Source organism: Podarcis raffonei, chromosome 6 (genome assembly GCF_027172205.1).
Source record: "Podarcis raffonei isolate rPodRaf1 chromosome 6, rPodRaf1.pri, whole genome shotgun sequence".
Lineage (NCBI taxonomy): Eukaryota > Metazoa > Chordata > Lepidosauria > Squamata > Lacertidae > Podarcis > Podarcis raffonei.
The window spans coordinates 38100498-38123029 of record NC_070607.1 but is presented as its reverse complement, the minus strand read 5'-3'; the positions used below and the strand labels follow the sequence as shown (position 1 = coordinate 38123029).

Sequence of the window (22532 nt, the reverse complement as noted above, 5' to 3'; positions counted from 1 at the left end):
TCTGGAAATAGGAGTGCTTATGGCACAAGCCTCCCTTCTGTCCAACTCGCCCATTAATCTTGCCGTTACCCCTTCCACAGTTAATTGTGCTGGTGGAACGGCAGATATCTGGCTAGCTATACCATCGAAGTCCTCATTAAGGGAACAAAGAATGATAAAAACATACTGAATATCAGGTATCTCCATGTCCCTTCGAATTAATTCGCAGCGTATTGCCTCCAGACGTCTCAAGTGTGCTGCCAAATCACCACCAGGCTGCAACTTCGTCTGGTACAACTGCTTGAAAAACATCAATGCAGATGCTGACTCTTTTCTAACATGCACTGCTGCAAGACTGTCCCACATTTCTTTGGCAGTTTTCTTATTTCTTATATAGACTACTTGCTGGTCGCTGACTGCCAAATTAATTATCGCCCTGGCTTTTGCATCTCCTTTCGACCAAGCATTAGTCACAGGGTCAGGAGGGTCGTCAGTTACATAGGTCCATACTTCTCTAGAGGTCAAAAGCGCCTCCACCCGAAAAGACCATAAACTATAGTTCTCATCTGTTAGCTGTGGGAAGACCAGAGCCTTCTCAGCTTCAGGAACCCGGTCAACCATTCTGGAACTCTTCCAGACCCACAGAACTACGCTAACAGGAGAAGGAGTTTTCAAACCTTTCTCAGAGTCCAAAAATATGCAGTCATCCACTCAGCAGCTGGGCCCATAACCAAAGATGTTGGCTGTTTGCAGTTTAGTAGCGCAGAGAGCTTGCTGGGGAGACCATGCATTAAAAAAATTAAGGACTCAAAAATAACTTAAACTAGGTTTTAATAAGAAAAACAAAAACTCCTTTTACACTAAGTACATTAACAACCAAACCAGACCCAACCACCAACCCATCCCCCAGGGTAATGGGAGAGCTAGGTGCTGCTCCTTATATACTACACCCAAATGCTGACACACCTTAATCAAATACAACTCAGCAGCACCTGCTATGCTTCACAGCTGTAAAGCTGGGTCTCGTTATCTTACTCTGGCCCTTGCTCTGGCCCCTTAAAGACATACACATCAGGTGGAACAATGATGAACCTTTACATTTAAATAAACCATTCAACAGTGCACAGTAGGCTGTTCCCATTTCATGTTAACTAACAGCTGTTAATGTTTTTATTTCACAAGCTTTTTGTCCTGTTAATAGATAAATTGAAGAAGACCCAGCCAGATGTGTGGGGGTATAAATAAATAAATAATAAAACAAAGTTTATGTTTTCACTTGCCATTTAGTGCCAGAACTATTGGATGTGTTCCCACTCTTGTATGGTTTGCATTTGATCATTGGTGACTAATTTGATATTTGAACTATTGCTGAAAGACCCACTTATATTTTAGTGCTGTTTCATCTAAGGCTGTTCTGAAATAGAGTATAACTTCTTCACTCACCCATTGATTTCAGTGGGTCTGCTCTGAGTATGACCTAGTTGGATGCCACCCCATTTCTTCAAATTCAGCATAGGAATGGACTGGATTTTAAAACATAATTAATCAAAAGTTTCCAGTTCCTGTTGATGTTAAAGAAATGCTAAGTACATGCTGATATGTCATTAATGGTGGTTGGGGTTTTTTTGTTTTGTTTTTTTAAAGTTTGTTGGGAAATATCAGTCAGAATATTGATAATGAAAAACAAATTCACATACAGTATCTATGGTTCATGTCAGATCCACTGTGAAGGGGTATCATCTTCTCTGTGGTGGTATCTCATCTGTGGAATGCCTTCCCTTCAGAGGTACAGTTGCTTCCATTTCCATCTCTCTATTCATTCGCAGCAAACTATGGCAAGTTCTTAAAAAAATGGGAGGGTCTGATCACCTCATCTGTCTCCTGAGAAATCTCTATGTGGAACAAGAAGCTACAGTTAGAACTGGATATGGAACAACAGATTGGTTCAAAATTGGGAAAAGAGTAAGACAAGGCTATATATTGTCTCCTTGCTTATTTAACTTATATGCAGAATTCTTCATGCGAAAGGCTGGACTGGATGAAACCAAACCGGAATTAAGATTGCTGGAAGAAACATCAAGAACCTCAGATATACAGATGGCACAACCTTGATGGCAGAAAGTGAGGAGGAGGAATTAAAGAACCTCTTAATGAGGGTGAAAGAGGAGAGAGCAAAATATGGTTTGAAGCTCAACATCAAAAAAACTAAGATCATGGCCACTGGTCCCATCACCTCCTGGCAAATAGAAGGGGAAGAAATGGAGGCAGTGGGAGATTTTACTTTCTTGGGCTCCTTGATCACTGCAGATGGTGAAAGCAGTCACGAAATTAAAAGATGCCTGCTTCTTGGGAGAATAGCGATTACAATCCTAGACAGCATCTTATAAAGCAGAGACATCACCTTACCAACAAAGGTCCGTATAGTTAAACTATGGTTTTCCTAGTAGTGATGTATGGAAGTGAGAGCTGGACCATAAAGAAGGCGGATCACCAAAGTATTGATGCTTTTGAATTATGGTGCTGAAGGAGACTCTTGAGAGTCCCATTGACTACAAGAAGATCAAACCTATCCATTCTTAAGGAAACTGGAAGGACAGATCCTGAAGCTGAGGCTCCAATACTTTGGCCACCTCATGAGATGAGAAGACTCCCTGGAAAAGACCCTGATGTTGGGAAAGATTGAGGGCACAAGGAGAAGGGGATGACAGAGGACGAGATGCTTGGACAGTGTTCTCGAAGCTACGAACATGAGTTTCACCAAACTGCGTGCTCTGGTTCATGGGGTCACAAAGAGTCGGACACGACTAAACAACAACAAATTCATTCATTCAAAACTGATGTATGGTTATTGGATTATAGCTTCAGGCTGGAAATATAAAGTCTCTTTTGCTGTTGAAAAAATTGTTTTTTAAACATGTAATTTAGTCGTCTATACCTTGTTTCAAAAGTTCTATTGCTTTTTAACTGTGTTTTAATGACAATGGTTTTATGGGTATTTGGGGTTTTTTAGCTGTTTTGTGGACTTCAGCTGTGCTTTAGCTACAATTCTATCATGTACACTCCTGTATTAAATTTCATGGTTTATGTTTAATTTTTATGAATATGGTATGTCAAACATCCTGAGGTTGCTAAAATTTAACACCGGCTTGATTTAAAAACAAATGCATAATCTTACCACATTTCAGATGAAGAGTGGCTGCCTTGAAATTCGGTTTCAGCTATAGTTGTGTGCCATTGTTGTGACTGAGGGACCTTTCAGTGGATAGCAGAAGGCTCTGATGAGCTTGAGGCAGCTGTCCTGACTCTGACTCTCCTCCTCAGATCTCAAACTGTCAACATGACTGGAGGTATTAAAGGCTGTATTAACGAAGTCAGCACAGTATTCCAATGGGTCTACAGGTTACAAGCTAGTAAAGCACAGCAGAGCATGACAGTGCATGAGTAGACTTAGCTAAGAGGTTGATGCAACATTTGACATGCCCCCTTTTGAAGAGCAGGACAGGCACAGCTATTTGTGCAGCGGATGTCCCAAGCCTCAGGTCTGGATAAATAAATGGGTAGTCCTCCATCAAGGCTGGGCTTGTATGGTTTCTTTGTGGTGTCACCTTCATGTCCTTGGAGATGGAAGTGACGCTGACGGAGCTAACTTGCTGTCAGACTTATCACCAGGTGCCTCCCCAGAAGGTGTTTCACTGACATGGAAAGGTGCCAGTTGGCTTAGTGGCCTGTGACATTGCACTTGGGGTGTCCTGTGTTGCGGGGTGCAGGCTGTTCTCTTGCTACCTTGCTAGGCCTCTTCCTTGGTTCTGGATCTCCACCTTCCAAGCTGTTGGGACCCTCTCCTGGGCCAGAGTCCTTCTAGGGTCCCATATTTCCATCCCCCAACCTGCTAGGACCTTTCCCGAGGTCAGAGTTCTCTGAGCATCTCCCACTCCTTCTTGTCATCCCAACTGCCCTCTTTAAGGCATCGCTGTGGAACTCATGACAGCAACTTTCTCAAGTAGACCATTGCCACCATCCTGTGATTCAGAGGGGGGGTCCTCTGCAGTACTCCTGCCTCCCCAGCCTCACAGAACTCAAAATAAGGCAAGGGCTGTTTGGCTGACCAGCCAGCTGCTCCTGAAGCAAAGCTTACAACACTTCCGGTCTGGTTAGGCTTCATAACACTTTAGTTAACACTCCCTGCAGTTGTAGCATCTCCTGTGGCTGGTTTAGCAGGGCCATTTAGAGCTGTCCAAGGTTCTGTCTCCTTGACTGTCTTCCCTTGTGAGTCTTCAAGCTCACATGTTGCTGGGCACATGCATTTTCTAATGCATTTGTGCTAGCTCAAAATGTATCTAAGTTTTGCAGTTTTGATTCTGTCAAAACTTCAGGGATATTGCAGAGGAAGGACCTATCTTTTCTGATTTGTTCGGGGGGGGGGATGCTGCATATTCCTAAAATTATGTTTCAAATTTCCTGTTTTGATCAGTCATTTAGCTAAATGCAAATTGTTCAGCACATGAACAATTGGAGAGAACGTAACAATTTTTACAGCCAGTGTCACAATATCCATGGTAACACTGCCAACAAACAACAGTTATGGTGCAGCATGGCAACAACAGCTTTATGGCTACAGCCTGTAGACAAAGTAGATTGGGGCTGAAAGAGTACAGGAAAGTGTGGATACATGGAGACAAAGTTGTTACACTGATGAAACTTTGGAAATTGAATTGTGGAAAAAAAACCATCATAGCTATTACTTCATGCACAAGTGAAATAAAAACACAACTGAGAATGTGCCCAACTGTCCCTCTGGCTCGGCAATTGAGGGGGAATGTTGGTATTAGTGGATGAACTGTTTCTTTCCAGCAACTTGTTCACCATTGGTGAGCTTCCTCATTACAGAACGTTTGACAAGCAGGAAGTCTGTAGAGGGTTATTAAGAGAAAATCTTATCCTCTGAATTTTAGAAATAGTATGCATGGCTATTATTGTCACTGTTCTTGCACCCTTCTTCTCTGGGTCCTCTATTTTTTATTGTAGCATTGAATGAGAAGAAGGGGGGCATCTGCTTTATTTATTCTTTCAAGACAGATGCTTGCAATAGGTTTGCTTTAGATTGGGCAGTGTGCAGCGTTTGACTGCTTTCTTTGTACCCCTGCTGAGAATTGCAACATTTTTTGAACAGAGCACATACAATTTTGCAGTCAACCTGGCTAATTAGAAGTGTGCGCTATGTAATTCAGATTACCCAAGTAGAGATTGCACATAATGCAGTGTGTATTACTGCACTGAAGCTTTTGCAGACTTTACCTATTCTTTCTAATTGCTTGGCTAAATCCATAAAATAGTTTGAGAGATTCAATTCCTTCAAAGTAGTAAATAACACTAAAACTGGTTTGGTAAGCAAATAACATTCCTCCAATTCAGAAAAATAACATAGCACACATCTCTTGGGCCTGTGCCTTGGCTTCCTGTTTGGTCTCTTGGTGCTAATGTCTTCAATATGTCACTGGCAGCCATGACTGATGGGACATTTGTGACTTGCCATGTCCAAGTGAAACTCTAGGGAATGGAAAAGAACAATTTTTCTTATTTTTATCTTATTTTATAAGCAATAAAATGTGTTTTCACAGTGGGCAGCCCTTTTTATTTCATTTTTAGCCTAGTTGTTGTGAATATGAATAATGAATTTCAGTTTAATTTCCTGATTTAAAGTGATGGACTTCATGACACTGAGGCTGCATCACATTAAATTTGAATTCCTTCCTAAATAATGTTACAGACCTCGTAAGTTCACCCCATGTAAGCAGCTCCCGTTTAAGACTGATCTTGCATTCGTTGTTGGAATGCTGTTGAAAGTGGCATTCAAGTAGTGAATGCTATACATACCACATTTAAAATTAGAAGTTCTTGCCTTGTGGATAGGAGCCCACACATTGTGAGCATCCCCACTGCCATCTGCAGCTTCCAGGGTTGGGAAATGGTTGCTGGTGGTATCGGCATGCATGCAAAATAATAGCTGCCTTCCACAGGGCAATCCTTTAACATTGCAATGGGATGGGACTATGTGTGTGTCCATATACCCTTTGTGAATCAAAGTCTGCAGCTGACACCTGCAATCTGCCTTTCCTATCCTCCCTCTGTCAGTGACATAATGCTAATTCAGTTTTAAATGTTTGAAAGCATCTTCCTCTTTCTGTGAGACCAGATGTGGCATGCACCAAAGCACCCAGTACTTAGCTAAAACTCCCAACTTTGATCTGCATCAGGGACAGTGGGAAATCTTCCCTGGCCAAAGTCCACCCCATCTAGATGTGATTGCTTCTGCAGGAAATTTCAAAGTCAGCTTCCACATTGACCAGAGAGTTTCCAGTATGAGGTAGGTTTTTGTGTGTGCCAGACACAGCCAGCTTGTCTTCAATTTGAAAATGCCTTGAGCAACAAATGAACTTTGGGAATCAAATAAGTTTAAAGGACCCTGTCTAGATTAATACATTGTCTGACAATGAAGTAAAGAGCTTAAGATACAGTGGATGAGATTCAGAGATGCTTTTCTGCAAAAAGACCTTTTCCACAAGCAGAAGAGCATTTCCCGACCTCACACATGTGAAAAATAAACTAAGGGAGGAAATCAATGTAGCACTATGGCAATTGTCCCATCGGTGCAAGCATTTTTGCTTGCCAGATAGAATGATTCCCTACTCTTCCACCCTTGTGCTATTCTGGGGGTTCTCTTGACCTCCCCAGAGCCAATGTTGGGGGCATGCGGGACTTGCTAGTTGAATCTGGCCCTGAAAGTCCGTAGTGTGTGAGGTCTTCCACTGGCTCTTGTGCAACAGTTTACAGAACAATAGCATTGCCAGTATTTCTTCTTCTGGAATACATCTGGATCCAACTCTCTCTCTCTCTCTGTTTGTGTGTGTTTGTGATGCCAATTTTAGAAGTTCCTTCCTTCCCTTATTTTCAGTGTTGTCAAACCCTTGATTTCCCTAAATAAATTCAACATTACTATTTAGTTGTAACCATGTGGCATGGATATTTCATGCTCAGTACACCTATGCTGGTGTTCTAGCTATATACTGCTTGAACGTTTGGCTCTTATATAGGTATATCCAGGCATATTTAGTGCCATGTTTCTTGTGGAAGCCCAGAAAAGAACTGGGGAGTTAAGCAGGATGTTAAGGAATCACTCTGCACCCCCAGTTTGCCACAGTGGCTTGCTGCCTCAACACTCACTTTCTGTGTCTTTACGGGAGCAGATATTGAGAGAGAAGTGAATGTACATGCAAATCTGCACAGTAATTTGTGGCATGAGCACTGGAAATATTTCCGTGTTGACTGAAAACAGTGTTGCTGTTCACCCAGGCTTTTATGGGGATTGATTTCTGTGATCTGAGAGCTTATGTTTTTTTGGACTGCTAAAGGGTTAAAACTCCCTACCCTACCATTGTCCAGATCTGACTTAGCACCAGTTCACTTGCCGTTTACTAAATAGAACCCATCCAACCCCCCAGACAAATTTTTAACAAATAGCCACATCTAGTTTGGACTGGTGCATATTCAGTGAATATGGAATCTTCCCTTATTTGTAATAGAGTGGATTTGCAGAATCCATTTGGGTTACTTTAATTAATTGTTTGCTATGAATCTGAGGTAGCTAAATTTTTCATTTCCTCAGAAGGAGTATCTTCTAAGGTTATTGTAAGATGCATCATAATTATGGTTTGCTAATAGTGAAAGAGAATATGAAGCAAGGATCCCTGGACGGCACTTTGAGGTCCCAACAATCAGCTGATTATCATGGCATCAAAGCACTCTTTGCAAGAAGCTTCTAAAAAGCCCTTCATGGTGTTCTGAAGCTCAGATGAGCAAGACTTTAAAGCTCTGTGCAAGGCTCTTTGGAAGCCCTTTGTAAAGAGCCCTGCACTGTGCTTTGATGCACCAGGTGCACCAACCTGGCCACCTTTTTACCTGCCTACACCTGATGTCATGTATGAGGTCGAGTGATTGGTAGGTGGCTGTAGCTTAGCCAAAATGGCCTAATGTGCAAAATGTGGAGGCCTTGTGGGCCTAGTTAGACCCACTAGGTCAGAGGTTCCCTGCCCCTGATGTATGGGAAGGACAATTTATAAACTCTTGAAGCTGACTTTAACTGGTTGCAGCTGCTGTTGTGCTAATAACTCAAACAGTAGTTTTCCTATAAAGGTACATCACATTCTGGCTTTGGCTTTTAAGCAGACAAAGCTATTTCGGTTTAGTAAATGTTGATAATATATACTACAGGCTGCAGAAGAAATGGATACTGTTTACTTTTACAGAAGAGGTTGAGATATACAGTGGTACCTCTGGTTACATACTTAATTTGTTCCGGCAGTCCATTCTTAATCTGAAACTGTTCTTATCCTGAGGTGCGCTTTTGCTAACGGCGCCTCCCACTGCGCGCGTGCCTGCTGCTCACATCCTGGGGCAAAGTTCACAACCAGGAGCAACTACTTCCAGGTTAGCGGAGCTCATAACCCAAAGCGTGCGTAACCAGAAGCGTTCGTTACTGTAGGACTGGGAAAGAGCACCTTCAAATCCTACAATGGTCTGACTGAGTAGAAGGCAGCTTCCTATGTTCCTTATTCTGGTGAGAAGACAATTCTACCCATATTCTGTTTTATTTTCTTTCTGTTTCACATGCTATTAAATAACTGGAGCGTTATATAAAATGTAGACTTCTAACTTTGGGGGGGGGGGGAATCTTGCACAATGTATGGCGTTTTTCATTTACTTAAATGGAAAGAGCAGATCTGTGCTTCATAAAAGAATGTGCAGATAGCTCTGCTCTCTCTCAACTGAAATGAATGGTGGGTGTCTAGTCAGTGCTGTGTGTGCGTTGGGGCTCTCAAGGCCATAGAAAAATGAATGGACAGGCTAAATATATGTGAGTTCTGTTGACTTTTTCTAAGATGCATTGCTTGTGTTTTTCTGCTATATCATTGGCAGCATGTTATAACCACAATGGCTTCTATATTGGTGTTATTCTCAAATGCACAATAGCAGTTATAACCACTCCTTTTAAATTGCTGTAATGCTTGACCATGTAAACTTCCTTGTTGGGAGAAGAACTAAACTTGTTACAGTTCAAATACAGAACTGTTGTTACCATAGCTGAAAGCATCAACTCCTCTGACAAAATGCCTTTGAATTCTAGGTTTCTTTATTTTTCCACAAATGTACAGGATCTCTAAGAACTGCAATTTTAGTAACACAGAAATCCTAAATAGGCAGTGGGGGTGGGAGAAGAGATAAGTGGCAAGTCAATCCATCACTTCCAAAGTGCTGCTGGTTCACTTTGGGAGGGAGGTGTATTTTTTTTATTTTTTTTTTAAACCCCCACATTTCATTGCTTTCAGTGGGAGGGGGAATTCCTATAAGTATAGGAGCTCAGAACTAGCAAGCAATGGACTTTGGATCCAGCAGATCCAAGGCTGTCCTTCTCAGTCAGCCTTAAGTAGGAGTTGGTTTGCTGTGTCGTAAATATTCTTTATTCTTCTATAAATGCCAGTGTGACATTATTTCCCCCTGATTGTTTTTGCCCTCAGATCTGCTGTTTAGACCAAGATGAACTGGTATAATATTTTGACTGGATTTCTACAGCTGAGTAAGTTGTCGGCTACTCTTTCTAAACAACATCATAAGAAAATAATCTTAGAAGATGCTAGTCGTCTATTTGGTGCACTTCTTTCTTGGCCAGTGTCCCTGAATTTCTCTGTATCTTTGAGGGATTTGATGCCAGAATTAGTAACAGATTGGCAAAAGGAATATTATAGCTCAAATCATATCAGAGGAAACATTTTTGTGATGAAATTGTTCTAGATAATGTAATAGTATAGCAAGCCAAGCATACAGTTGCAATCAAAATTATTCAAAAACCCCCCACCCGGTTGCAAATTTTATAATTTGACCACATACACAGGTGCATGTTCAAAAGATAGGGAACACTATATATTATCTCAACATTAGCAACATGATTCTGTTCTGTTGATTTCTTACAAAATATACATAATATATGGTCAGAATTGCCATCTTAAAGTTAATAGCCACTAGGCTTTTATATATCGCCTTCACGTGTCGAACCAATGTGTGGGGCTGTGCTGGCTAACACCACCAACAATGTTGCATGTGCTCACTAGCAGTTGTTGCTGTCATCCATACATGCTTCTGCAGCAGGGAGCCTTTGTGTGCTCAGCTGTGTGGATGAAGGTTTCCACGTGATCTGGAATCCTGTGAAACACGAGGTAATGATTTGGTTGTTTAATTAAAAGCATTTCTAAACTGTTCAATATTTAAAGATATCTGCGTGGTGGACAGAATTACAACATGAAAACAACAAAACAGTATCATAAAAACAGTGATACAACATAGAGAGCAGGAATTCAGTGACTGCGGGGTCCAGTCTTATGGGGCAAGGCCTAGGCATAAAAGATATGAAGAAGATGAATGATGCTTTGTTTACTGTAAGAGGAAAGGACATTTAACTGTGCAGGGGGTTCCAGGTCACATGGAAGGCCCCCTCCCTGCACATATTTGTGCTGTCCCCTTGAGCTCCAGGGGGAAGGGCTGCACATTGCCTGTAATGTTGTGGGCGGGGCTAATAGTTGTCACTCCTCATACACTGATCTACTGCACAAGGCCTTTATATGTACAGAGGCATACTTTTGCAAAGTAAGTACAAGTGGTTTTAGGCAGTGGGGGTGACCAGTATCAAGACAAAAAACACCAGTTGCAAAATTTAAAAACTCGACAATATAAAACGATGTAAATAATAATAATAATAATAATAATAATAATAATAATTTGTACTCCTGAATTTTGTAACTAAATTTTACTAAATATAAATATGCTGTTCTATAATACATTCGTTTATAATATATACCCTTCCTTGCTGAAAGATGAAGGCAATTTTTGAGTGCTTCTCAGGGGATGGAACTGTGGTTGAACTGCTTCACATCAGTGTACATAAGTTATTTTATATCCATGTGAATCTAGTTCTTGATGTTTTGTTCATGAGTAATGACAGAATAAAATAATGGGCAGGGGGGGGGGACCCGGAATGAAGCTGATGGCCAAAAAAATATTTAAGTATCAGTGAATGTATTTCTGTGATTTTATGCATGTCTTTGGAAGTGTGCGTTCAGTAATTTTGTCCAGAATTTGTTTTATCTTGTGCTAATAAATGTTCTAGCTCTCAGTTATATGAGGTATTCAGACTAATCCTTTCCCCCCCCTGTACCCTCAGATTTTCTTCGAATGGTAATTTCCTATTGCATGGTATATCAGATTCCTCCACAGAGCTTTCAGCTACCATGTGTGCCATCAGAGAAGACTTCTAACATTTCTTTGCCCGCTGGAATTGCAGAGAATGGTCCTAGCATAAATGAGGAACATGGTACAATTAAAGCCAATGCCACATCACTGGTGACTGAAGATCATTTCCTATGTTGCCAGTGGAGTGATACACATATTAACTGTTTTGTATATACTTCAGAAATGGAAATCAAGGCATTTACGTATTCAGAAAGCGGTGCTTTTACAACTCAACAAATAGGTATGCTTGGGGAAGGTACAATCATTATTATTATTGTAGAAAATCATTGTTATTGTTGTTGTTGTTTTGTATACAGCCCTTCTTCCATATATCTTCCATGGTGGTTCAGAACATAAAAATACAAGATAAAAACCACAAAATACATAATAAAAGCAAACAAACTAATAACCTCCACCCCTTCCCACAAACACATTTAAAAGGGTATAGGACAGGGGTAGGCAACCTAAGGCCCATGGGCTGGATGCGGTCCAGTTACCTTCTCAATCTGGCCCGCGAATCAGTGTGTTTTTACATGAGTAGAATGTGTCCTTTTATTTAAAATGCATCTCTGGGTTATTTGTGGGGCAGAGGAATTTGTTCACCCCTCCAAATATAGTCCGGCCCACCACATGGTCTGAGGGACGGTAGACCGGCCCATGGCTGAAAAAGGTTGCTGACCCCTGGTATAGGATGTTAATCAGCCAAAGGCCTGGTTGAAGAGTAACGTTTTTGCCTGTCACTTGAAGGTGTGTAGGTGTGTAAGTGAAGGTACCAACCAACCCCCCCCCCCGAGAGAACATTCCACAAACAGGGAGCCACTGCAGAAAATGTAAGAGGATGTTTTGAATTTATTGGTATTGGTATCAGTAAAAGAATTAAGATCACCCCATAATTTAAGAACGCTTGATTATTTATTTGGGATTGGAAACTTTCTTAGAAATGTGTTCTCTCCGGTACATGGCATTTCAGTGGTTTTGGCTTGCAATGAAGTTCTGAAAAATATGTAAATTTTCCATTTAGATTCAATATGGAATCTACAGTTTTGGTCTAAAGAAAGCACAGAGGAGTTATTTTGTCTTGTGGAATTATCTACTAAGTCACCATACCTGGATGAAGACCTTTCAGTGAATCTGTTGTACACATTGTAAGTATAATCTATGTCAAATGTGAAATTTATGTAGTTTACAATTTTCAGGATTTTTTTTTAATTCTGCTTTACTTTTTTTAATACTAGTGGTGGTAATGGGTTTGGGAGAGGAGTATAGGAAATTATCAGCTGCCCCTATATACCAAACTTTAAAAGCAAATTGTTAACATTGGGATTTCCCCCTGCCCTGCTCTATCTTTGTCCTTTTATGAAACTGCTACTAACATGAGTTTGACCAAACTGCGGGAGGCAGTGGAAGACAGGAGTGCCTGGCATGCTCTTGTCCATGGGGTCACAAAGAGTCAGACACGACTAAACAACAACAAAGCATTTTATTTATATCAGAGGTCTCTTCTGTCAATATACTTATTGTGCAATATTTCATGGTTTGGCCATAAAGGATGAACTTAGCCTGCCTCATCATGTTGACATCAGATACTTTATATTTCTTCAGTTACTATTGGCGTGTTTTCCAGCAGTACCCTTCACGCAGCCCCTTTGGAATTTTTTATTGCTATTCCATGTGTTCTTTTGAATAGTTAGATGTTTTGCTTACATGACCTGGTGTCCTTTATGTTAAATGTAAAATTTAGTCATAAAAGTGTATGTTTGGTTAACTTTGATGATAGCATTGATCTAAGCATGTTGCTTTTCATATGAAGTACACATTTCTGTTAGGACTTGTAGAAGGACTACCGGTATGTTCTTCTCAGCTACAAACACAACATCAGACACTCATGATAGTATAGTAAATCTTTGTCTCCTATAATGTAAACCTACTGTGCAAAAACATATAACAGAGGATCCAGCATGTTTCCAGTCTTTCCAAATCTCCTATCGTAAGAATACTACAATTGTTGATATGGGCTGCCCATATTTGATGAAAGCACTGGCTTCTCTGTATATATGTAATAGCTATTACAGCCTTGGACATTCACCTCTGTGGGGAACAGTGAGCTGAATATATTCTACTGAAGGCTGCAAACCTAGACCTATTGATCTCAGTGGAACTTATTTCTGAGTTAGAATAGAATTGGCTGAAAATGTATCAGCATAGAATTAGGCTGCAAATGTATCATCAAGTAGATTCAAACATCAAATCCCACATCATATTTATAGAATACAACATGCTCTCTCAAACACTGCTATGTTAACTGCAGACAATAATAATAATAATGTGGCCCCTTTTTAAACAGCGTGACTCTAACTTTCTTGTGCCACAACAAGGGTTCTAAAATCAGTCTGTCAAACTAAGGGAAACCAAGGATTATTTCTTGGAATTTGGTGATGGAATTAGGCTGCATGCAGAGTGAAGAGTTCTTGCTCCAGAGTCTTTTGGGTATCTGAATGTTGACTGCAATGAGTCAAGCAGTGTAAGAATTTATTGGGATATAAATCTACTGAGAAAAATAGCTGCATTAATTTTGCTCAAACTTTTGAATAGCTGTCCATGATTTATGATACCCCTTAACAGACAGCTTAACAGACATATATAGCCAGGATGCAGTCACAATTACCCTCATAACCACCAAATATGCAGATGCAGCCAGGCAGTTTTTAACTCTGGCCAAGAACATCTCCCTGGCTGTTCAGTAGGATGAGCTGGAATTGACCTGCATATTTCCTCCAGTGGAACAAATTCCCTAAACAACCAATTCAGATAATGAACTTTTCTTAAGAAATTTGATATCTAACTCTCACTTCTACCTTTTGGCAATATGAACATATGTCTTCTTACATTTATCTCTATGGTAGCTGAAAATAAATTACTGAAAGGCTGTTTAAACTCCCAATATACCCAGTTATTTCAAATTCTTCCTTTAAAAAAATACCCAAAACATATTTTCCACAGATGATTTTAGAGTACATTTTTTTTTGCAAAACTCTAATATGAATAATAGGCAACAATGAAACCTTGCCAAATGCTTTTTTTAAAACAACAACAACATTTTTCTTGAGTGCTTCAAAGAATTTTCCATCACATTACAATGCAACTGTAACATATAAAAAAGGGAGAATACAGAACAGTGGCCAATGAATACCACAGCTGGTTTCTCTTATAACTACAGAAGGAAACGGTGGCAAGTGGAACAATGCTGACTTTCCACTTTCAAGTAGTGTAGTGTAAGCTGAAGCCAAACCGCAAAGAGTATATATTTTTTCACTCTGTTTATCCGAAGTCTGGTCCAGGAAAACATTAATTTTACAACTTTAAAAATAAAGTTCTGCAGTTTCATGCCAGTTTCAAGAACTAACCTTTCATGTTGCAAAACTAAGGGAAGTATTCTTTGCTGCTGTGAGCTTTTGTCATTATCTCCTCACGTTAGTTCTTCATGGTTTGTGAACTGTAAGCACCACCAGAAAAGACCAATAAAGTTTGTGATTGTCTCATGGTAAGCTTGAAAGAAGATCAAACCTATCCATTCTTAAGGAAATCAGCCCTGAGTGCTCGCTGGAAGGACAGATCCTGAAGCTGAGGCTCCAATACTCTGGCCACCTCATGAGACGAGAAGACTCCCTGGAAAAGACCCTGATGTTGGGAAAGATGGAGGGCACAAGGAGAAGGGGACGACAGAAGATAAGATGTTTGGATAGTGTTCTCGAAGCTACCAGCATGAGTTTGACCAAACTGCGGGAGGCAGTGGAAGACAGGAGTGCCTGGCGTGCTCTGGTCCATGGGGTCATGAAGAGTCGGACACGACTAAACGGCTAAACAACAACAAAGCTTGCATTCCCTTTCCCCAGACTGCATTTGAGTGCTTTAGAAGAAACTATCATTTGGGGGCTCAGTGGATTATTTGGAAGGCTGGCCTTCTCTCATATTTCTGAACTTATTCGCACTGTGTACAACTGTTTTTTTTTGTTATTAATTTCCTTATCCTAATTTTAATATCCCCCCTCAAGATTGGGAGAAAAGGCAACTTGTGTCTACTGCATTCAGTATTGCAGAAACTGAAAGGATTTAAATTGGGAATGCTGTGAGATGCTTCTGGTAAATTGCTGATCTATGTGCTCATCTGTCACATAGGCTGTGCTTACTTGAGCTGTAACTAAGTTGTAAGTGTCAAACATGCAGTGTATGACTCTCCCGCAGCACATTGGCACATATCTGACCAGTCTGAAAAGGGGCTGTGCATTTGTGCTACTTTTCAGCAAGCACCGAAAAGAGTACAGTGAAGGCACCTGCTTGATCTCAACAGGCAAGGAGTTCCAAAGTGCAGATGCTGCCACAACTAAATGACCGAGCTCTTACAAATGTGGAATGTGGCACCTGTCGTAGTGCCAGTTGCACTGATCAAAGTGGTCCAGTGGGCACATGGACTCAGCATTTACTTAATGGCAGTGGTGGCTGGTGCATGTTGGAACTGGTAGGGAAGAAGACAAGGAGACCAACAGACGGTAGAGCCATAACCAATGATACGTAGCATCAATGGATCCGAATTTTTGTCCCATGCTCCTCCCTGCTGAGTTCTACAAGGGCAGCTCTTGAGACTGAAGAGTATGCTGGTAGCCATTCCATCTCCTGGGCTGCTTCTAAGAGAGAAGGCAGGCAAGTGGGGGCTGGCTGATGCAGACAGGTTGGTGGGACAGCGCCCCATTTGCCCCATCCTCTACTACGTGTCACTTTTTCATGAATTTCAGGATGTTCCACATTCACTTAGATTTGTGGGTCATCATCCAAAGAAGTGTTCCACATGTGCAGAAGAAAACAAGGCTACAGCTGGAGGCTTTGTTTCCCCCTTGACACTGGGAACATCTGTAGCAAAATAACAACAAATGACCTGGCTGCATATCTGGGTCCTGGCCACAGGGTATCCTCAACAGTGTTTTCTGCAGATTGGGAGGTCCTTTATCTCAGTTAATAGCCATACTATCACCAAGGCTCAGCTCAAGTGACGGAACTTTAAGATAGAAAGCATAGAAACATCTATGTTTATATTTCATACACTGATGAATTAATTTAAATTAAAAAAACCTGTGTTTCAAAATAGGGGTCACTTGGCTGGGCTGCTGTGTGCGAGGCAAGCTAAAACCACTATTTGGTGTGTGGAGTTAATTACACAGTTCTCTGGATGGTGGATAGTCTAATGTGAGACTGGTGCCACACTTGCATTAACTATTACAGACAATTAAAAGAAGGACTGATTTTTCTGCAGCTGGTCTTTAATACACATTAAACTTACATACTTCATATTGTAGTGTTTGTGCTTTACATTTTGGATAATTCAGTTAAATAGTACATTTTTTCAATAAGAGTTTTGCTTGAGTCTATGGGAGATTCCCAATATATTAAAAAATGCATAAAACCAAATTTATTTGGGGAGGTCAACCAAAGATATTTTGGGCTTATTTGAGTTTTGCAGAAGGAACAAGACAGAATGCTAAAAAGCCAGAATATGAATACTTTCCATGGTTTATTCCAAAGCAGTAGTAGGAGTGATTGGGTTTAAATGAGTCTTCTTCTTCTTCTTCTTCTTCTTCTTCTTCTTCTTCTTCTTCTTCTTCGAAATTGGAGAAGCAAATTATCCAAAAACAGAACATGAGCTCCCCCCCCCCCAAATTCTGTGAAATTAACATTAGAGGATTATTTGAGACTAATGAATTTTGAAGTATGCTTTGTGTGGAAACTATGCTATTGTCTCAATATAAACAGGTTTCAACAAATTTCTGCTGAAAACAGATATAACACTGTAAGAGTGAGAAGGCAGTTTGATAGTGCCATTGATACCTATAATGTAGACTTATTTTCCCCCCTGACCTGATGTGTACGCTGTTCAGACTTGTTTTGTGTGAGATTCAGGCTAAACTGAGAAAACCCCATTCCTCCACCCCAGAAAGGAGACAAAGGGTTGTATCCAATGCTAGTAGAGAAGACCCACTGAATTAATGGACAGGACTAGGTCCATTAATTTCAGCTGGTTCTACTCTGAGTAGAATTTAGTTGGCTACAACCCAAAGGCTGCATCACAGCTATGGTTATCTATTGGCAAGTTTGTAACATCAGTTCTTTCAGTCTGTATCTCCAGCCCCAGATTTGTTTTGAATTTTTTTTTTGCATTTGTATTTATTATTTTTAAAGTTTTTTTAAAAAAAATTGTGCAAGTTTATCTACTTGTTCCAAGGCTTTAATCTCACAGTTTGAAAATTAATTTCTTACTGCCTTTCAAAGCATATTCCAGTGAGTAAAAATGTGTTGTTGCTTTCCGGCACTGTACTTAACATTTTATGGTATGTTTTAAAATACGCAATGAGGCTTTTTTCTTGCACAAAGACCATCCTTTAATCCCCACAGTAGGACTTCCAACTATGTGACATTTGCTGGCATAGCCAGTTTTTAAGGCTGGATTGAGGGTAGAGCCATACCCAAACATATGTGGGAAATTACTTAGAAAATGTTAAGTTTATATGCAGTGTGTACGTTGTTCCTAAGAAAAGACTAAATGTTGCTATATGGTTTTTCCCCTCAGAATTTTGGATAAATAAAAGCTGCACAGTCAAGCTACAAATCCGCTCCACTTCCCAGTGGGGAGGAGTTGTGCTGGACCACATGGCCATCCACTTCCCTCGGGGGGTGGGGGACAAAGTCCTGCGTCACCTGGAGGTTCCTGGTCACGTCATTCGCCAACCAGCCAATCCGCTGGCTGGGGGCGTGGTCAGGCCCCCATTTAAACTGAGGTGCGAGCCAGAGAGCTTCCTCTTTACTCTCTTCCTTGATCTCCCGCCTGCCTTCCCTATTTTTCAGGTTTCGAATTTGGCCTTGCTATGGACCTCGGTTGGTCGCCCTTGAGGGGCCTGGTAGGAATTTTTCCACTTGGCAAATTGGCATGGGCCATTTCACTTTCACCTACCTCATAGCAGTCGTCACAACTTTGTAAGGATTTGTGGTTAGGCACTGGTTGATCTTATGATGGGGGAGGTGAGGTGTGGCCATCACCTGCCCCTCCAAGTTTAAGGGTATTCCGTTAAAGGAATCTGAGGGTGTGGATCTTGTCCAAAGCCCGGGGCGAGGCTAGGGCCATGCCACGACCCCGCCGGGAATCCAGGGGGAGTTCGAGTTGGTTTGCATCGACGGGGCTGCCCCTACCGGTTGTTGACCCTTACTGGACTCCCTGCGTGACAGGCAGGAGTCAGATATAGTTGGGTCAATTCCAACGCCTAAGCCAATACCACTCACATTCTGTAACCAAGAAAGTTGTGGCCTAAATTTTCCCAATAACATTAACCTAAAATCTGTGTCCTTGTGTCTTATTCATCAACGAGGGGGTGGTCTTGGGGTCTCGACATGCAATGGCATTAACTCCAGTACTCTTGCTTTTTTGTTTGAGTAATATGACTAGGCATAGGAAATTTTTTAAACAAAATGATCACAACCTTTCTCTTGTCTTTGTATGTGTAAAAGTGGCATTCTGGCATGTTCAGCATACTCTTTCTAGAGGGTCTTGATCTAAAATAATTAACCCATCTTAAAAACATCTAGTAAAATGCTTTATACGTGCTACTTCATACAAAATATTCACAATTGATGGGTTTCTTTTTCTTTTACAATTCAGAACAGATGTATCATTGGGAAGTACCTCTACACGTTCCCTAAAGGACAATGTCACGGTCACTCACTGCAATGCTGTAAAAAACCAAAAATACAAATGTCAGATAACTTCAGCAAAGTTCAAGCATATTTACATTATGTGGCTCAAGATCACAGATGGAATAACATTGCTTCAGTCACCACTAATGTTAGTCAAGCCTACAGATATTGGTAAGTTTCAGTTTATTGGCCAAAGTGTTAAAATCAGAATAACAATAAGAGTCTGAGGAAGCTTCCAAAATGATGATTCCAGAATATACACTGAATATACACTGTGGCAGAACTTAATTCCGCAAAGCAACACACAAATACATAAGCTGGTGTAGAATAAAATGTTGGTATTGCAAGCCCTTTTTTGCTTTTCCCAACATACTTTAGTTATATAGCAAAATACAGTAAGTAAAATCAGTGTTGTAAGTCCTGAATGAATTCCCTAAGATATGTGAAATCTCATCCTATTGTAATTCCAGCAATGTTAAGCTTGTTCTTGAAGCTGCCATAATTCATAACAATAACGATATAATTCTTTCCCCACATGAAACTGATGGTGGAAACGGTTCAGGATCTCAGGGCTTGTCCAGACTTCCATTTGTACCACCGCTTTCCCTTGGGAAAACTCAATTTTTATCGTTGAATCAGAGCAGACGTCAGTCAGGATTTTCATGGATTTATGTTTGCTACAACTCAGTGCTGAAGAGCGGGTTTTCCAGGGGAATGTACCGGAGCATACAGAAAACCACTTGGATCTTACGGCTAGAAAGCATGGGACAAGTAGGAAACCTGCTTTTTCTAGGCACGGGATAAATGTAAGCCTGGACGTGCCTTTGGTATTTTCAGTTTTATGCACCATTTACTTTTTCTACAAGGTAAATGAAGAGCAATGTTCATTAACTCATGTTGTCCTTAAGATTTAATCATACTGTCATTTCTGAAGTAAGAAAATTTTTGGCACAGTAACTTTGATCCCTTCGGTAGGCTGGTTCTGTTCGTTGCATGGCTGGCATTGGAAGCCTGAATGACAAGAGTTTCTAATGAACTGAAATGAATTATCCTCCACAGTTCTTAACCATGCCAACAAAATCCTTTTCATTTTATTTTTTTAAATGTGGTTGTTGTGGCACAGGGCCATACTACGCAAGATGGTGGCAAGTTCTCTGTGTATGAATATTGAACTGCCTCAGTCACACAGAAAAATAAGTAAGGGTCCAAAAGCAAAAGCGTCATTTGGATAAATAGTGCAGAACTCTCCCTACACTTCTCCCCCTGCAGCTCCGCTTATGCTGCTTCTGGTACTGGAGCTCATCTGAGGAGAAGAGTGCACGGGGGAAAGAATTCCCTAAGAGACATGTAGGGAATCTGCAGGCAGGAGGAGTGTCCTGCTTGCCTTTCCCCCTTCTTATAATTGGATGGATGCTGTCCCTCTTTCTGCATGGCTGGGGCAGTGTAAACATAGAACAGCCACTATCAAATCTAATGTGGCAATAGTTAAGATCCTAGAACCTGCTTCACAGAAACAAAAACCAGCTTTCCCCCCTAATGGTTGAAGGTGTACTGCCAGCACAAAGTCAAGAATGGGTTTTCAGTTTTGCATGGAGGAAATGTTCATCTGAGAGCAGGTAAAATTGCCAAAATTACTAGCTTGAAGAAAACAGCCATTTGACGTGTTTTCCATAAATAATCATTTTTGTACCCAGGACTCCTTCCTGAAATCCATGGAATTTTTAAATGCCTAACTCTGGCTGGATCGTGCATACTATGTGCAAAGAAATATTCATTTATTGGAATCGTTAAACTGTTGCATCTTCACAGCACAACGTGGATTTGAAAAAATAAATATGTATACATTAACTCAAATGAACTGCCTGGATTCTTGAGGGTGAGATCACTATCAAAAATTGTTGGAAAATCTAATTCCAACCCCTAGAACCTTCTTCATTCCAGCCCAATGAAAAAAGACAAGAGGGAAAAAGGTTTTCTAGTACATTCAGAAGACGCTGAGACTCAATAAAGTTCTAAAGGGTTACTTATTAATGGGTGTTTTTAAATCAAGGTACAGATTCTTTTAAAATTAGAATTTTAGCATTTAAAAAGGTGAAAGCTTTGGTTCTGCTTTTTAATCAAGTCATGGGAAATGGTACAATCAGATGGCGGATGCTTTTAATGTTTTGTTGCTTTCTGGCTGAAGAAGCAGCTCCTTATGAACATTTGACCAACTGTTTAGTGTTTTAACATTCTCACCATAATGAAAAGAACATTTCAGTAGCCTATTTTTCTTAGTATCTTTTTTGTAATTAATTGAAACCTTTTAGAATGACCATTTCATGTTGCTTACAAATTAGGTTAATGCTTTTGAAAGATGATGGGATTATAGGAATAATGCCACAGTGATTCTTTCAAATCACATCACTGAGTGGCCTGCTACTTTAAAACTGTACTATCTAGCTTAATTATATCTAGAATCAAAAATGGCACTAGGTGGAGTTCATTTCACATCAAATTCTCTGAAAGGCCTTGAAGGAATATACTCTTGTGTGTACAATCAGTCCTCTGGACCACAGCCATTGACTACATCCAGTTAAGGTTGCAACCCTGTAACCCATATACAGTACCTAGGAGTAACTCCCATTGAACTCAGGGGGACATAGTTTTAAATAAACATGTATAGGACTGTGCTTTCAGTAAATGCTTGAATTGTACTTTAAGTCCTAATAGCAACTTTTAATTGTTTTCTTAGATGTATTTATTCACTGTTTATCATTTCGTAATACCCAACCAATATACAAGGCTAGAACCATAAAAAGATAAAAATCACTGAACAGAAAATACCAGTATGTATGGCTGGAATCACTCATCTGAAAGGGCCTGCCTGAACAAAACATCTTGAACAAGTTTCAGAAGCCTAGCATTGCCAGCATTCCTCTAACATCAAAATGGAAATCCAGAGGGTTGGTGCTAGAACACTAAAGGTGACCATGGAAACAGCTACAGGAGCATATGGTACCTCTACGAATAGCCCTCATGAGGATTATAGAGACTGCACTGGTCTATGGAGGGAGTTAGACAGTCTCTCAGACAACCAGGGCCCATGTTTACAGATTAGCCTGGCAGCACATTGGCAGTCAGTGCAGTGCAACATGCTGTTGGTAGGTCTCTTAGGTCAGCTGCTTAGTAGCTGCATCCTGCACCAGCTGCATCTTCAAGACCAACCTTAAGGCGAAAGCCCCACAGAGTGCATTGCAGCAAAGCAATCTTGACATCCACCAGTGCATAGACCACTGTCTCCAAGCTATCCCTAACCAGTATGGCCATAGCTGCTGTACCAGCCAAAGTTGATAAAAGGCATTCCTAGCCACTGAGGCCACCTGTACTTGAGTAACAAAGATGGAGCTAGGAGGATGCCCAGACTATGCACAGGTTTCCTTCAAAGGGAGTGCAAGTCCATCCAGCAGAGGCTACTGACCTTTCCGGGACATGGTAAACAC

General features: G+C 40.7%; 1 protein-coding gene and 1 long non-coding RNA gene across 2 annotated transcripts in view; one reads left to right on the top strand and one right to left on the bottom strand.

The window, feature by feature from the left end:
• Window positions 1-22532, top strand: part of LEPR (leptin receptor) — a 62996-nt gene that overhangs the window by 11782 nt on the left and 28682 nt on the right. The window contains exons 2-5 of the mRNA XM_053392126.1: window positions 9552-9610; window positions 11249-11557; window positions 12338-12461; window positions 19016-19221. Of these exons, the coding sequence (XP_053248101.1) occupies window positions 9571-9610; window positions 11249-11557; window positions 12338-12461; window positions 19016-19221 (679 nt within the window). The 5' untranslated portion in view covers window positions 9552-9570. The remainder of the gene's footprint in view (window positions 1-9551; window positions 9611-11248; window positions 11558-12337; window positions 12462-19015; window positions 19222-22532) is intronic.
• Window positions 17557-22532, bottom strand: part of LOC128415653 (uncharacterized) — a 48130-nt gene continuing 43154 nt past the window's right edge. The window contains exon 3 of the long non-coding RNA XR_008331028.1: window positions 17557-19086. This is a non-coding gene — a long non-coding RNA (uncharacterized LOC128415653). The remainder of the gene's footprint in view (window positions 19087-22532) is intronic.